General features: G+C 34.8%; 1 protein-coding gene across 1 annotated transcript in view; it reads left to right on the forward strand.

Annotated features, from left to right (window-relative positions):
- LOC306859629 (contactin-3-like) overlaps positions 1-13,756 on the forward strand; it is a gene marked incomplete at both ends in the record, with an annotated part of 54,572 nt that overhangs the window by 15,173 nt on the left and 25,643 nt on the right. The window contains 6 exons of the mRNA XM_079400747.1: positions 6,181-6,273; positions 6,534-6,737; positions 8,036-8,138; positions 8,655-8,839; positions 12,519-12,655; positions 12,862-12,991. Of these exons, the coding sequence (XP_079256873.1) occupies positions 6,181-6,273; positions 6,534-6,737; positions 8,036-8,138; positions 8,655-8,839; positions 12,519-12,655; positions 12,862-12,991 (852 nt within the window). The remainder of the gene's footprint in view (positions 1-6,180; positions 6,274-6,533; positions 6,738-8,035; positions 8,139-8,654; positions 8,840-12,518; positions 12,656-12,861; positions 12,992-13,756) is intronic.

A 13,756-nucleotide genomic window follows, 5' to 3' on the forward strand; every position in this document is an offset into this window, starting at 1 on the left:
AGTGTTAAAGTTCGATTTTTGGCTTTTCATAGTAAAACATTTTGCCACCTCTGATATAGACACTGAAACATACTTTATTAAAGGGATAGTTCCCCCAAAAATGAAAATTCTGTCATTAATTACTCACCCTCATGTTGTTCCAAACCCGTAAGACCTACGTCCATCTTCAGAACACAAATTAAGATATTTTTTGATGAAATCCGAGAGCTCTCTGACCCTCCCATAGACAGCAAGGGTCCTAGCACATTCAAGGTCCAGAAAGGTACCAAGAACATCAACAAAATAGTCCATGTGACATCAGCGGTTCAACCGTAATTTTATGAATCTATGAGAATACTTTTTGTTGCACAAAAAAACTAAAATAACGACTTTATTAAACAATTCTTCTTGGGTGATTGCTTTCGTCGCAATGTTGGAAATATTTCAACATTTATTTTAATCCATGAAGGTGAACCAATGGATATCACATAAGCAATGTGCAAACTTTGTGCAAGAGTTATGTCGGTGAACGTCTTCACTCTTCACTATGCAGAAAGTGAAATTAAAAAGGGAATGACGGAGCTTTCAGCCAAAGCCACTAGAAGGCAAGCCTGCAACCATTAGCAAAAAAAGAGTAACAGCCAATACTAAAGGAAAGGAGACCAAAGCCGTTTTTTGAATGAGGCTTCACTGCGCTGAATAAACAGCTTTTTAGAGCAAACATCTTATCATTTAATGAATCGACAACCTATCTGCTAATCTTCATCATGTTTTACACTAAACAATACTTTTGGATCAAACTATTTTTAGAGTTTACCATGAAAAAATGCTGTTTTATAAGAGAAGTCACTGACTTTTTGCGACAGGTGGGATTCAGCTTACGGCACTTCTCATTTATTCCTATGGGATCCGTAAACCGTGACTGAGTGTCGCACAACTCTGACTGAAATTCAATGACGTCAAAGCTATAATGTGATTGGTTATTAAGGGACACGTGATCCAAGTTAGCCGTTATGCTCTCTCCAATAGTAAGTAATACAGACCCTCTCATCTCCCTATAGTCAGACAATCTCTGTTTTGACATCTGACACCGCATATTCTCTCAGAGACGACGAGAGATGAATCTACTTCAGTATATGCTGATTACGGTATAGCTAACTTTTAATTTATTCCCTTAATATTTCTCTTGTGGCCCATACATAGTGGAAAAAAAAAGGGAAGAAACGTATTTCGTGTTAAAACAGGTTGATTTTGAAAGTCGGTGCTTGAAATAGGCTAAAGCTTTTTATTTCATAGATTTTTATTGATGACTGCAGTGTTAATATTTTAATTATAGGCCTATAATTACTTGTATAATAGACCTGTTTTAAAAGACTTTAAAAAAATGTTTTAATTGATGAGTAAATAGCCTTATCTTTTGTTATCCTCTTATATCGAATATTGTGGGACAAATTAATTGTAATTTTAATTTAATAATAAAATTGAATAATAAAAGTAACTTCATAATAATGATAGACCTAATAAAAATAAGAATGCAACAGGCCTACATTAATTGGAAATGCCAAATCCTCCTAATATTGGCAATAACCATGGTTACTACACTTTTACTATAATAAAACCATGGTTAATTTTTGTAAGCATTGTGGTCTGTGCTACTTGCAGCACGTTTCTGTATTTTGTTATGTTGTGAGTATTTGCAGCACATGTGGTGTCAAACTGAGGAAGATGTTTTCTTAATTTGCTGGTGCTTTTTCTATTTGCATGTGTTTACACCAAGTTGTAGCACATCGAGCTCTCTCGGCAACCGTATTCTGGTTCCCACAGACTTCCATAGTAATATTTTTCATATTACACTGTAAACACACACAAAAAATTGTGGTTGTTTCAAATAAAAATTCTCAATATCTCAATTTTCTTTTCTTATTTTTGCACCCTCAGATTCCAGATTTTCAAATTGTTGTATCTCGGCCAAATATTCTCCTATTGCCCTAACAAACCGTACATCAATGAAAAGCTTATTTATTCAGCTTTTGTTGTATAAGTCTCAATTTCCAAAAATTAACCCTTAAGGTCCTTGCAGACCGAGTCCGAAATTTTTGTATGCGTTTTTCCGTTTTTTTTCGTATTCATCATCCTTTCCTATCAAAATGCATGATACGGATGCGAAAACACAGAAAATCGAACCTGAATTTTTTTTATGATGGACGAAAGTTTCGGAGGCAGTGTGTAAACGTGATTGACAAAACGTGAGGTCGTATTTATTTTTTAACATGCAAAAATTTCAGACGAAATTTCGGACTCAGTGTGCAATGGCCTTTATGACTGGTTTTGTGGTCCAGGGTCACATATTATGCTCACCAGGAGAAGGAAACTCGTACAGGTTTGGAAGAACTTGAGTGAGTAAATGATGACTGTATGACATCACAATAGCCAGAATTCTAATAGAACAGATGTACCACAGAGGCTCATAATGCAGTAATTAAGACAGGATATCAGTATTCACTGACTGACTCCTATTTCAGCTGCTCAGCTGATCAGTGTCCAGTTAAAAATGCATTACAGTGACCCTTTTTATGGGGCCTTCCACATGCATTACTTTTTTGATTGCGCACCGCAACCAAATTTTGCCTCGCTTTGGTGACTTTGATGTTGAAATGATGATGGGTGAACATGTGATTAATGTAGAGCTTGTTGGAGGGCATGGCAGGTTGACTCAACAAAGTATGCTTTCCACGTCACTTTATTGGTGACCTCAATGGTTTCACCACCAATACGTATGTAACATGGTGTCGAGATAATCTCTTTTTCAGTATCCTCTGAAACCTGGTGCTCAACAAAATACATTGCTCCCCATGTTGGCCTGGAATTCAGATGTCTGATCCTTCACTTTGCATGCATCGGGTGACCCCTTGGAGCTTGCATTTTGTCCTTTGTATACTGATAATAACCCACCAGCCAGTTAAGGAGAATAAAGTGGCTCTGTTATGTTATGAGAGCTATTTTGCTGGCATGCTTTGGGTTCATTTTGTTTCCTTAGAGGGAAGCGTCACTGCAAGTCAAAAAAGTTGTTCAGAGTTCACTTTTATCCAATGATGAATAATTCCTATCCTGATGGGAATGGACTCTTCCAGGTTGACTGTGACCCAACCATAGAGGTCATTGAATGGTTTGATGAGTATGGTCACCATATCTCAACCCATTTGAACACCTATTTTGAACCAATTGACCAAAATGAATGAAGCACTCTCTACCACCATCATCAAAACAGTCTAACACTGACAATAAAGAAATGGCAAGAATTATGTTTTTCTTGTGTGGAATAAATTTGGCAATAAAATATTGAAAAAAATGACTTTATATCCAAAAATCCAAGGAAGTAACTTTCAGATTAATCGATTAACAAAATGATCATTAGCTGTAAATGCATAACATGTATAATATAATAACAATAAAATGTCAAGAACATGTTACTTTTGATACTTGAGTGAGTTATTCTCATGTAGCCTACTTATAATTGGCATACATTTTTTTACAGTGTAACAATGTATAGTATAGCCTACATAAAATCACTAGATTTGTTTTCTTGTTTGGAATTGATTGATTGATTGATTGATTGATTGATTGATTGATTGATTGATTGCAATAAAATACAGACTTTTTCTCCAAATAATCAAGGAAATTATTTCATTGTGTGTGTGAAATAAATAATAATAATAATTATTATTATTTATTTATTTAGGAACAGTTAATGAAAACGTCTATGAAAGTGATTTTGTGCCTCTTTGGGATGGTACAATAATGCGTTGTTCACTTGCAGAACGCAAGTTTCTAGAGTAGGGCAAACCTAGGTTTGTGGATAATTCAGTAGCAAAAGTTAAGATCTAAAATTAGTGAAAAAAAAAAACATTATTTAGTGGGGAACAAATAGAAGTGAATAAGTGTAGGAACAAATATGGTAAAATGATACACATTGCTCTTTGTATTGTTGTAAAATACAAAACAAGTAATATATTTATATATAAATATATACTGTAAAATACACTTTTAAATATATAGTACAGTAATGAGGCAGCACTATATGACAGATGAGACGAACAAGAAAGGCTATTAATAATCTTTCATTGCACAAATATTTTACAATACGAAAGGCTCCAAAACAGAGTGGCACAAAGCGCTTATGCACATCCTGTGTGCAGAATAATGCTCTTGAAGCAACACGGAGTCACAGCGCACAGGCATAGGTGCTCCGTATAGAAAGGTTCAAAGCACAAACAGAGCTCTCTACAACAGTGTTGTGATCTAACAGACACCCGGTAGAAAGTAACACGATTTAACAGCACAAAACTCCAGCAAGATAAAGTAATTTTATGCAAAACCATTGATCTTTATTTACAGATCAAGCATAATATTAGGAACACTGAATCATCTGGCAGAGAGTTTTATTGTCTTGAGAGTTTTTACTGTAACCGAATGCGACACGCAGTTTGAACACTGAATGGTGGATGACAGACAGCGACAGCAGAGAGAAGAGTTTACGTTAACTTGACTTTTATATTTATCTGTACCTCACATAATTAAACTATGGAACCGCTTCAGAACACTTGGAATATAGTGCATGAAAACTTTATGGTGCTTTATAATGTGTTTGTGGCCCTTATCAAATAACAGAATAGTATACGCAGAATATCCAGGGCTCCAGACAAAAAATCGAGTAAGGAGCTATTGGCTCCTATAAGAAAAAAATATTTTGTTTCCTCAATTTTTTTAAGAAAAGTCAATTGATTGCTTTTTACAGTGTTAGTTTGAGTTCCTCCTCAATGCATCCTATAGAAATGTTGTCAAATCTCTCACACATCCAGACTTTTTTTCCTTCATTAGTAACATGCAATTTTATTAGACGTATTGAATTTTATCTTTAGCTTGCATTCTTGCATTTTTTATCATGTAGACAATAGGTTAAGTAAAAATATTAATATACAATAGTGAATAAATATAGCAAAATGCCCCTCTTTATAGTTATTTTTCTTGCTGACTGATGAGCTTATGGATGCCCAATGGTTATTCTGAGGTAAAAGTATTGTTACGTGGCATTGTTTACAAGCTTTACACATTTTCCGCAGTTTGACACAGAATGAGCGATTACATGAGACATTTCAATAAGTTGTATGATAGGCTATCTTATAAAATAGCCTTCCTTTTGATATTAATTCACGTTCATTTCGTACTATAGGCTAGTAGAGAAAGATATAATGGGTTCACTTGCCGCTTGAACTAAGGCGCTAAAGCGATTGCGCCTGCCGCATTAAAGAGCGCCAAAACTGTATTTATTTTATGAATTTTGTTATGAATTTGGCAGAATGTTGAAGCTGATAGTTTGTTTATTAAAAAGTAACAAAGCTCAAAGCTTATTGTGATTACTAGACAGCAAGTGCGCTGCAAAGAGGCTAATATGAAGCTCACGCATATAGAACAGCATATAAACTAAGATCTTGATAAGAAGAAGCCATATTAGTAATGATTATAAACGAGAATTGTTAAGGATATTGCCATCATTGCCATCATTTCATAACGTCTCCATCATTTTGATCTCTCAAATGCTGCACGGAGCTACGTTTAGCAGGCATTTCGGCAGATGAGGACTGTTTGAAACTCGTTTTTTTTCATTAAAACTTTGATGCTCATTGTTTCAGTTTAATACGTTAACATAACAAAAGATGTGATCGCAAAACAATCAGGTCATTTTTTTAGGTCATAACATGTAAATATACATGGTCGCGGTGGCGACCTCAGCAAAAACTTAACTCACAAATTAATATTTTGGGTCGCAAATGTTTAAGTCCATTTTAAAACTGTTTTAGACGCAGTCTGGAGCACAGCCTCATCTGACCGATACTCCGATCCAGCTGAAAATGCCAGTATCGGAGCGATTCCGATACTGAATATCGGATCGGTGCACCCCTAATCTAAACCTTGACATTGATTTGATGTAAACCGAATGTCGAAAACTTTGGCCTGCATATACATTAAACCAATTTCAGTGTGAGTATTAACTTCATATTTTCACCCAATTACCACTGGAAGAAATTGGTGTCCAAACTGACCTTAAAATTATGTTATACAACATCTTGATCAAGTCTTGACTAACATTGGACATGTTTAGCACTGCTGTATCTTCTGACTGTTTTTTTTCATGCCTTTCAGACTTGAATTTAAAAACTCAAACGAGAAGTGCTGTCTCTGTGCGAGAAGGCCAGGGGGTTGTTTTACTTTGTGGTACGCCATCATATGCAGGAGGTAAGGCATTTATAGTGTTACTTTTTTGGTTTATAGTCTAGTCTAGCATAAATATGCTGTACACACGTGTGAAATACAGAGTTCTGACTTCTATCAGTACGCTCTATGAAATGTTTTTTGGAAAAGAAAAGTGTTATCGGTGCCCTAATGATTATAACAGAAATGACAAAGAATTTCTCATTTAAGTTCCCAAGAGTGTTTGACTAGCCTGGTTGATTTGTTTTAATTTATATATGTTTTGTTTCCTATCTCTTTTCCAGATCTCTCATTTGCATGGGTCTTTAATGAGTACCCTTACTTTGTTCAGCAAGACAATCGTCGCTTTGTCTCTCAGGAGACGGGAAACCTTTACATCGCCAAAGTCGAGCCCTCAGATGTGGGTAACTACACGTGCGTGGTGGTAAACCGCATCACTAAAGGCAAAGTCCTCAGCTCCCCGACCCCTCTGGTACTACGAACCGATGGTAAATATCAATTTAGTAGGCAGAAGCTGATCCATAGCATAGCACTAAAGGGTTTGATTGAGCTGTTGATGCAGTTAAGCATCAGGTTGGGTTGAATTGTGTCAGAGCACTTGCTGTTGGAGGTCCAACCAGCTCCATCTTCCACCACGTACATATAAAATTCAATAAATAAAGAGCTTTAATGTAGTGTATCTAGTAAAATAATCAAATGAAAACTTCATTAACACACAACTCTGCCCAAGTAATATTAAATATGAAACACTTCAAGTGCTCAAACTAAATAGTTAACATGTTCTTATGCAACATTATATGCAAAATATATATCGTTTTGGGGCTTGGGTTCAATTCCCAAGGTGGAATAAACAAATATATGTTTTTTTTTTCTTTTTAATAAATGAAGTAGCAGGATCTTAAATTACTTCCATATTAGATTTCACTAATTTGATTAACTTAATAAACCCTCTGAGTAGACCTTTACAATATTACCACCATTGGCTAGTAATTTTCTTTTTACTTGCTACGTGACTGATATACAGTATATATGTAAAATATTAGTCAATCAAGCATTTTTTGGCTGGTAGTAACGCTTACTACTAATAATATAAAATGCGCTAAGGTCTGATAAGTAACTACAGCAACTAAATCCATTGCTCAATAAACTAAGACAAAAATGTATATTTGAGAATAATATTAAAATCAACAAAAACAGAAATGCTAGTATAATAACATTGGTTGGCACTTGGTTGCGATGGTAGCAAATGTATTAAATAATGCAGATGAATTTGATTTATATCTCTGTCTTTGTATTTGGACTTTAAATGTAACACTAATTTATTTTGCTTAGGATTTGAACGCAACACTGAAAACACTTTCTCTGGTGTCGACTTGACAGCACGTTAACCATGCAAACACTTTTTAACATAAGACAGTGTAAATTAGTTTTAGAGTGTTTTTTAGAAGTCAGAGCGTCGTAGACAACCCTGCTTACTCTCAAGAAACGCTTTCACAGTCCTAAATATACTTTGCCATAAAGTAAACACAAACAATGGCTGGAGAAAATATTTACCGACACTGTAAAAACTGCAGCAAACACCACACCTCTCCACGTTGTGTCAGACTCCAGATGATGGTATGAATAATTTGTTGCCTTTGTTTTAGCTGGGGAAAAAAGCTGTTCAGTGTTCCCCTACTAACACTCTTTGGTATCTATCGTATAATGTGCTTTCTACTATTATACATAATCAGTGAATGAATTATAAATTAAAAAATAAAGCAGGTTTTTTTTCTTTACTTTATAGGTGTAATGGGTGAATATGAGCCGAAAATAGAGGTTCATTTCTCTGACATGGTTCCAGCTGCTAAGGGATCAGTTGTGACACTGGAGTGTTTTGCTTTGGGGAAGTAAGTGTGATTCCTCACCCTTTTGTAGTTACTGATGCCGCTTCCTTCCTTTACGGCTACCCTGACTTTTAATGGTACTCTGTCACTGAGCTTAATGTGTTTTTCAACTTGGCCTTTTTCCACCACTTCTTGCCACCTTTTAAACATGCTTGTCAAAATCTGTTTGGGAAATACCGTATAACAGTCTATTTTTTGCCTTGCAGCAATTTTTCGATCTCAATTGATCCCATTAGTGGATGAGCCATATACGTATTCCTTGCAAAAAGAAATGACATGGTGTCTTATGAGGAAATGTAACTCATTTAGTATGTTAGAGCTGAGATATTAGGAGGAACGACAGTAATCTACAATATAATGATATTATACAAAATTTCTGTTATTGATCTTCATCTTTTCTGTTTCTCTCTCTCTCTCTCTCTCTCTCTCTCTCTGTTCTTTCCTTCTTTTTTCTCTCTATGTAGCTTTTTCATTTTTCTCTTTTGCAAGATTACTTACCATAGTTTTTCATACATTCAGCCCAGTTCCAGAGATAACATGGAGGAGAGCGAATGGAGTGCCGTTTCCCAGCAAGGTGAAGATGAAGAACTCAAATGTAGTTCTGGAGATTCCCAGTTTCCAGCAGGAGGACGCCGGAGGCTATGAATGTGTGGCTGAGAATAAGATGGGAAAGAACACAGTGCAAGGACGACTGTCTTTCCATGGTATGATTATTTCACTCATAGTACTTTTATATTCAGTGCACATGGTATGATAAATTTTTGCCATAAAAATGACCCGAATTTTGCAAAATGTCATAGCAGTTTCTTGCAATAAATCACTGTATTCAGAGTTTTACAATGAAATCCATGCAGACTAGGTAGTTTTCCACTGCATTGTGATTTACCTAATCACATAAATGGTTTAATCTTCCTTTGACATTGTACAGATACTACTGTAAAAATTGTTCTGAAAGTGTGGTAATAAGTTGCCAGGAACATTCTGTAGCTGAAAAAATTGCACATTGTGTAAATGGCACTGTTGTACACAGGATTGTTTTATTCATCGTATGATTTTACTTTTGTTCGCATTTGTGTCATTATTTGAAAAGTACTGTTAAACAATGACTGGATATTAATAGGATTTGCAGAAGCCGGTCACCTTTGCTATATCGTTTTCTCTGTCATTGAAATTAATGCTTGCTAATAATTTAAAACGCACTTAATGGATATTATTGTTGTCATAACGATTCAGATTCTTGCCAGCATTTACCATGAGGAACCCTGCCAGTTCAGTCATTTCTCAATTGCAGTGAATTGCTTTCTGATTACTTTCTGCCCTGTCTGGACTTTCTTATAGTTTCTATAACCAAAATAAACGGAGCTCATGTAATGGATTTGGCAGTGTGATGTTGCATCGTGCCAAGTCTCAGCAGTGCTAAATGCTAATCTGAGACACTTTCGTTGATCCAGAAAGGTGTAAAATGGCAGAAGTTACAGTTTTATAGAGCCAAATCATAGATTGATAGATAGCAATTTTTTGCTTATAGATAGATAGATAGATAGATAGATAGATAGATAGATAGATAGATAGATAGATAGATAGATAGATAGATAGATAGATAGATAGATAGATAGATAGATAGATAGATAGATAGATAGATAGATAGATAGACATTTGCTTTATGATGGATGGATGGATGGAAAACATATTTGCTTTATGTAATTAATAGAAAATTTTAGATAACATTCAGTTGTTTTATGGATGGATGGATAGATATATATTTGCTTTATGATGGATGGACGGATGGATAGATGGATGGATATTTGCTAGATAGGATCATTATTTCACCTCTGGTGTGAAATTCATTATCATTGTATTTTAGTTAATAATGCTGCTCATTATTAGCGATTCAGACGCTGCAATTAGGTCAGGTCTTATTATCTTTGCCATGGCACTCTCCAATTTATTCATTATTTTGCCTTAGTTTTATAAGATAAAGCTTCTGTTCCAAATCTGACACCAAAGTCTGGCTCAAAGGGATATCGCTTAAATATGGACAAATTGTAGGTCTATCTGGAGCCTAAGCACTTGTGAGCCCGTATTTGGAGGCAAGACATGACTCAAAGGACTATTAGGCACTAGAAGCAAGCATGTGAGAATCATTACCTTCTTGTGCTCTGTCATTTTCTATCGACACAATAATAAGAAGAACAGGCCTCAACCTAATGATGTGGAGATCACTGACTATTTGCAGAATTACCAGCCATAGCATGCTTAAAAATTATTGAATAGCAAGATAAAAATAGCACGTTTCTCATGATAATTGATAGCAGAGCAGCTACTCAATATCTCGTAGGTATGAAGACCTTTCACATGTGGTGTTATTGATTCAAATAAATGGATATATAATACAAATAAGAAAACTACTTGCAAAGAACCCATTAGTGAAATACAATACAAAAAAAACTGTAACGCAAATCAGCACAGCACTATTGCATTAGACAGCTGAGATTGCAAAGGTGTTCCTTCCACTCACATTTGTGTACCTACCACTTCTAAGTTCCTAGATGAAATGCTGTTATTATGAATGCGAGTTTGTTCGTTCCCAAGGTTTGTGTATGACTTATTGAGACGGTTAGAGGGGCAGGTGCAACTCTGACCTTCTTTTGAGAAGACCCGGCCTTCACAAACAATACAAAAACATGAAAGCTTTTCTTCCCAGCGCTGTCAGAGTGCAAGCGTCTTTCTATAATGCAGTATGCCAAACTCTTTGAAAAAGGCCAGAGCGTAGAAAAGAAGTACTGATAACAGTTGCGAGGTTGGTCAGCTCTTTTATTTCATAGATGTTTGGGTTTAATTCATTCCTGGAAAACCAAAGCTGATCAGTTTTCTTGATAAGTCAATCAGTACATGACTACGATCGATCAGTCAAGTGCTTAGTTGCCACAAAACCGGCAAGCGTTGTTCGCAGGAATGGTGATTGATGGTTCATCTATAGGCATGCTTGCACGGATCTTGTGTGATTGGTGGAAATCAAGAACGCAGAACATGAGGAGAGTGTCACATTATAGAACCGTGCTTGATGGTTCAATCATGAATCTAGACAGAATCAGGGACATGAATGGAAACCTGTCACCTTTTCAGTCGGCAGGAAGACGGATAGATCAAGTGCTTATTGACATTTTGTGCTTCCAATTAATCGGATAAAAGAGTGGCCATGTTTTAGCAAAGCCAAACCCTAAAATCCTTGTACAGTTGGGAGGTTTTTTGTAACTGCTAGCATGTTACTAGAGCACAAGCCCAAGTCTCTCTGATTTTCTAGTTTCTATATATGGCCCTCAACTATAAGTCTTTATTGTAAGAAAATAATTAATTGAGAAATACAAGAAGAATGGAAATAACTAAGCAGTAATCAATGTCTACAGTGCTTGCCTTAACAATTGTTTTCATTGAGATTGGAAGACGTGTTACTATATGTATTATTTATGCATTTAACAGATGCTTTTAACAGACAAAAGAGGAACAAAACAATCTGTCAAGGAGCCAACAATAATTGTAATGCACAATGCTGTGTTTATTAGAGAACAAGGAGGCAAGCTTGAAAAGAGGAGAAATGCAGAGAAGAATTTTCATTTTAAAATAATATAAATAAAGAGTTTTTTTGTAACTAATATAATGTTTTCTTAAGACATTAACTAACATATAAAATTTAAAAAATATTCAGTGTCAACCTATCAATCAAGATTGTTATGTTTATACACTACAATTTAAAAGTTTGTTATCTGTAAGATATGTTTTATTATTATTTTATTTAGCAAGGGCATATTAAACCAATGAAGGTGGTATGCATTTATAATATCGCAAATTATTTCTAATCATATTATAATATTGTATATTTCTAATGCTATTCTTTTGAACTTTTTATTCATCAAAGAATCCGCAAACAAGTGTCTCTCAGTTTCCACAAAAACATTAAGCAGTCCAACTGTTTTCAACATGGATAATAATAATTAATGTTTCTTGAGCAGCAAATCAGTATATTAGAATGATTTCTGAAGGATCATGTGACACTGAAGACTGGAGTAATGATTCCGCTTTGCATCACATGAATAAATTATATTTTTAAATATATTCAAATAGAAAATAGTTATTTTTAATTGCAATAATATTTCACAATATTACTGTTTTTACTGTATTTATAAACAAATAAATGCATAAAATGTGAAAAGATGAGAAACTGTGGCTCCTCTGTTGACATGATCACATCTGAGAACAAAGACCATAAAAAAAGATCTTCATAAAGACCAGGAAAACATCTTTGTGATTCAAAAACATAAACATAGTATGCAAAGAATGACTGATGAATTAATTTATAAAAATTATTGACTTTTGTCTCTTCAGCAAAGCCTCAGTGGGTTCAGACGATGCGAGACAATGCTTTGTCAATCGAAGAGAGATTGTTCTGGGAGTGTAAGGCCAATGGGAAGCCCAAGCCTTCATACAGCTGGCTGAAGAATGGAGAACTACTGGCAGCCGAGGTAAAATTCAAGCAATGGTGTAGTCGTGAAATGACTGGGTTAGCAGTGCAAACATCTTTGGGTCAAACCTCAGCTGGAGAGCTCTGTCAAATGTATATGACAAAGTTGTATTGATTTATATAATGCCTAAATCTATGCCGCTGTTGTTTGAGTTGAATGCACAGCTATTTTAAAATTCTTTTCATTGCTGTTTCTCTGTTTCACAGGACAGGATCCAGATAGAGAACGGAGCCCTGACAATCAGCTCCGTAAACCTCTCAGATGCTGGCATGTATCAGTGTGTCGCTGAGAACAAACACGGAATCATTTATTTTGGTGCTGAACTGGTGGTGTTAGGTAAGAGAACCTCCTGTACCCTTCTCATTTCCAATTATCTTGTGCCTTTGTTCACTCTGCAACACAATCCCAGCAAACACAAAACATTTCATTACACTGGTTTTTGGTTGCAGTTTTGCATGTGCAGTATAACATTTAAAATCGTTCTAGAAACTAAAATCACAAATTAATGAATTTAAACTAAAATATTTTATAATAAAAATTTTACCAATTATAATTTTTAGTTTTGTTTTGTTTTTGTTTTGACTGCCATTCAGTTGCTTGCAATAAATTATAATTTTTTCATACTATCATTTTAACAATGAAAGAGACTGTTTGAATGGCTGTATAAGTATTACATTAAAAACTAGAGTACATAGAGTGAATTAAGACTGGCAGATGTGATGCTATATGAATATTGTTATTTTAATGTAGGTAAAGCATTTGGAGAAGTTTTAAAAATATCAAAATTTCTAAAAAAAAATATATATATATATATATATATATTGGAATAAAAAAATTTTCATTTCGGGGTTTTTTGTTTCGTTTATTTTTTTTGGTTTCGTTTTGTTTTGTTTCACTTCGTTTCGTTTTTTGTTTTGTTTTGTTTTGTTTCACTTTGTTTCGTGTTTTGTTTTGTTTTGTTTTGTTTTGTTTTGTTTTGTTTTGTTTTGTTTTGTTTTGTTTTGTTTTGTTTCGTTTCGTTTCGCTTTGACTGCCATTCATTTGCCTGCAATAAAATATGATTTTTTTCATACTGTTGTTTCAACAATGAAAGAGACTGTT

The sequence above is a fragment of the Barbus barbus genome (genome assembly GCF_936440315.1).
Source record: "Barbus barbus genome assembly, chromosome: 40".
NCBI lineage: Eukaryota > Metazoa > Chordata > Actinopteri > Cypriniformes > Cyprinidae > Barbus > Barbus barbus.